Source organism: Phytophthora parasitica, assembly GCF_000247585.1.
Source record: "Phytophthora parasitica INRA-310 unplaced genomic scaffold supercont2.14, whole genome shotgun sequence".
In the NCBI taxonomy this organism is placed as follows: Eukaryota; Oomycota; class Peronosporomycetes; order Peronosporales; family Peronosporaceae; genus Phytophthora; species Phytophthora nicotianae.
The window spans coordinates 962835-964104 of record NW_008649000.1 but is presented as its reverse complement, the minus strand read 5'-3'; the positions used below and the strand labels follow the sequence as shown (position 1 = coordinate 964104).

Below are 1270 nucleotides of genomic sequence, written 5' to 3'. Positions count from 1 at the left end.
TTCTTTAAATTACTTTATCTACTTTTTCTAATCTGTCTTATATGTGAATGCAGGTGAACTCATGATAACTGCTGGAAATGGTCTGGGAATCTCGGTCTGTGATATGCTGGTAGCTGACCAGCGTTAACCTACGATCCGGTCGTGTTTGGAGTTTTTTATAACCCATATTGGCGCCAACCGAATTTAAGTCTTTGTTATTGATAAAGATTTCAATGAACGACGAGTGCTCAATGACATTTATAAAGAAGCCAAGGTAAGAATTTTTTGTTTTGGATTTAGTATTTTTTTATTGAATATGCGTACTACTCTCATTTCCTTCGCAGGTGTTGTTCTGCCAATTTCATGCTATAACGGCAGTCCAGAAAAAATTAGCTGATGCGTCCTTATCCTTGACTTGGCAGCAGCGCGATGGTATTGAGGTTGCGTGGAGGTGGGTGGTGCACACTAAGTCGCATACAAGTTTTCAGAAGCGGTGGACACTTCTTGTGGAAAAGTGTGCAGAGGTTTCGTTTGTATTGCCTGAGTACTTTCGGTCGAACTGGTACGAGTGTCGAGATATGTGGGCGGCACACGCCAGATCCAAGTTTTACTCTGTCGGAAACACTAATCGTCTGGAGGCAACCTGGAAGCACATGAAGACGATGATGAATTTGAATTCGACTTTCGACAAGTGTCTATCCGCTATTTTGCTGTACCAAGTTCAAGTGCTGCGTGCGCTAAAGTGGGACCTCATTTTGGTTGACTCTAAAAGCCACTTCTACCCAAACGACCCTCACGCACTCCAACACGTGAGTAGCGTACTCAGTTCGTATGCATACGGTCTTGTCCGCGATCAGTACCAGTTGTTCGGCACCAGTTGTTCGTCCGCGAAGGCAGTACCTACTCGATTGTTGGAGAGCGAATGGAGTATAGCGTTATAGTCGCAACAAGGAGTGGCGAGTTCGAGGCTTTTTCGATGGAAGTGCGTGTGACTGTTTGCACTTTTCCAGTACAAGATTCCTATGCTCGCATATTGTTTTCGCTGTGCTTGTCGTGGCGAAGTTGAGTTACCTTCCTCGATCTTTGATTTTGTCACGGTGGAATTATGCTGCTGCTGCGCGCTGTTTAGTACCCGCTCTACAGACGACAATAACAGCAATTCGTGATAAAGCGCTCTTGACTTTGGAAACTAGGCGGGCTGAAACTTCCGGCGAATCGACTGGTACCCGTGTGACGCCAAACCAGCCTATCCTGCCGACTAACTACGCTCGCTTATCAAGGGGCGAGGTCT

General features: G+C 45.8%; 1 protein-coding gene across 1 annotated transcript; it reads left to right on the top strand.

The window, feature by feature from the left end:
• Nucleotides 1–557: 557 nt before the first annotated feature.
• On the top strand, nt 558–920 carry PPTG_08658 (hypothetical protein; the record flags this gene model as incomplete). Its single annotated transcript, XM_008902784.1, has 1 exon — nt 558–920. One exon carries the CDS (start codon nt 558–560, stop codon nt 918–920), a length of 363 nt encoding a protein of 120 aa, XP_008901032.1.
• Nucleotides 921–1270: the final 350 nt, after the last annotated feature.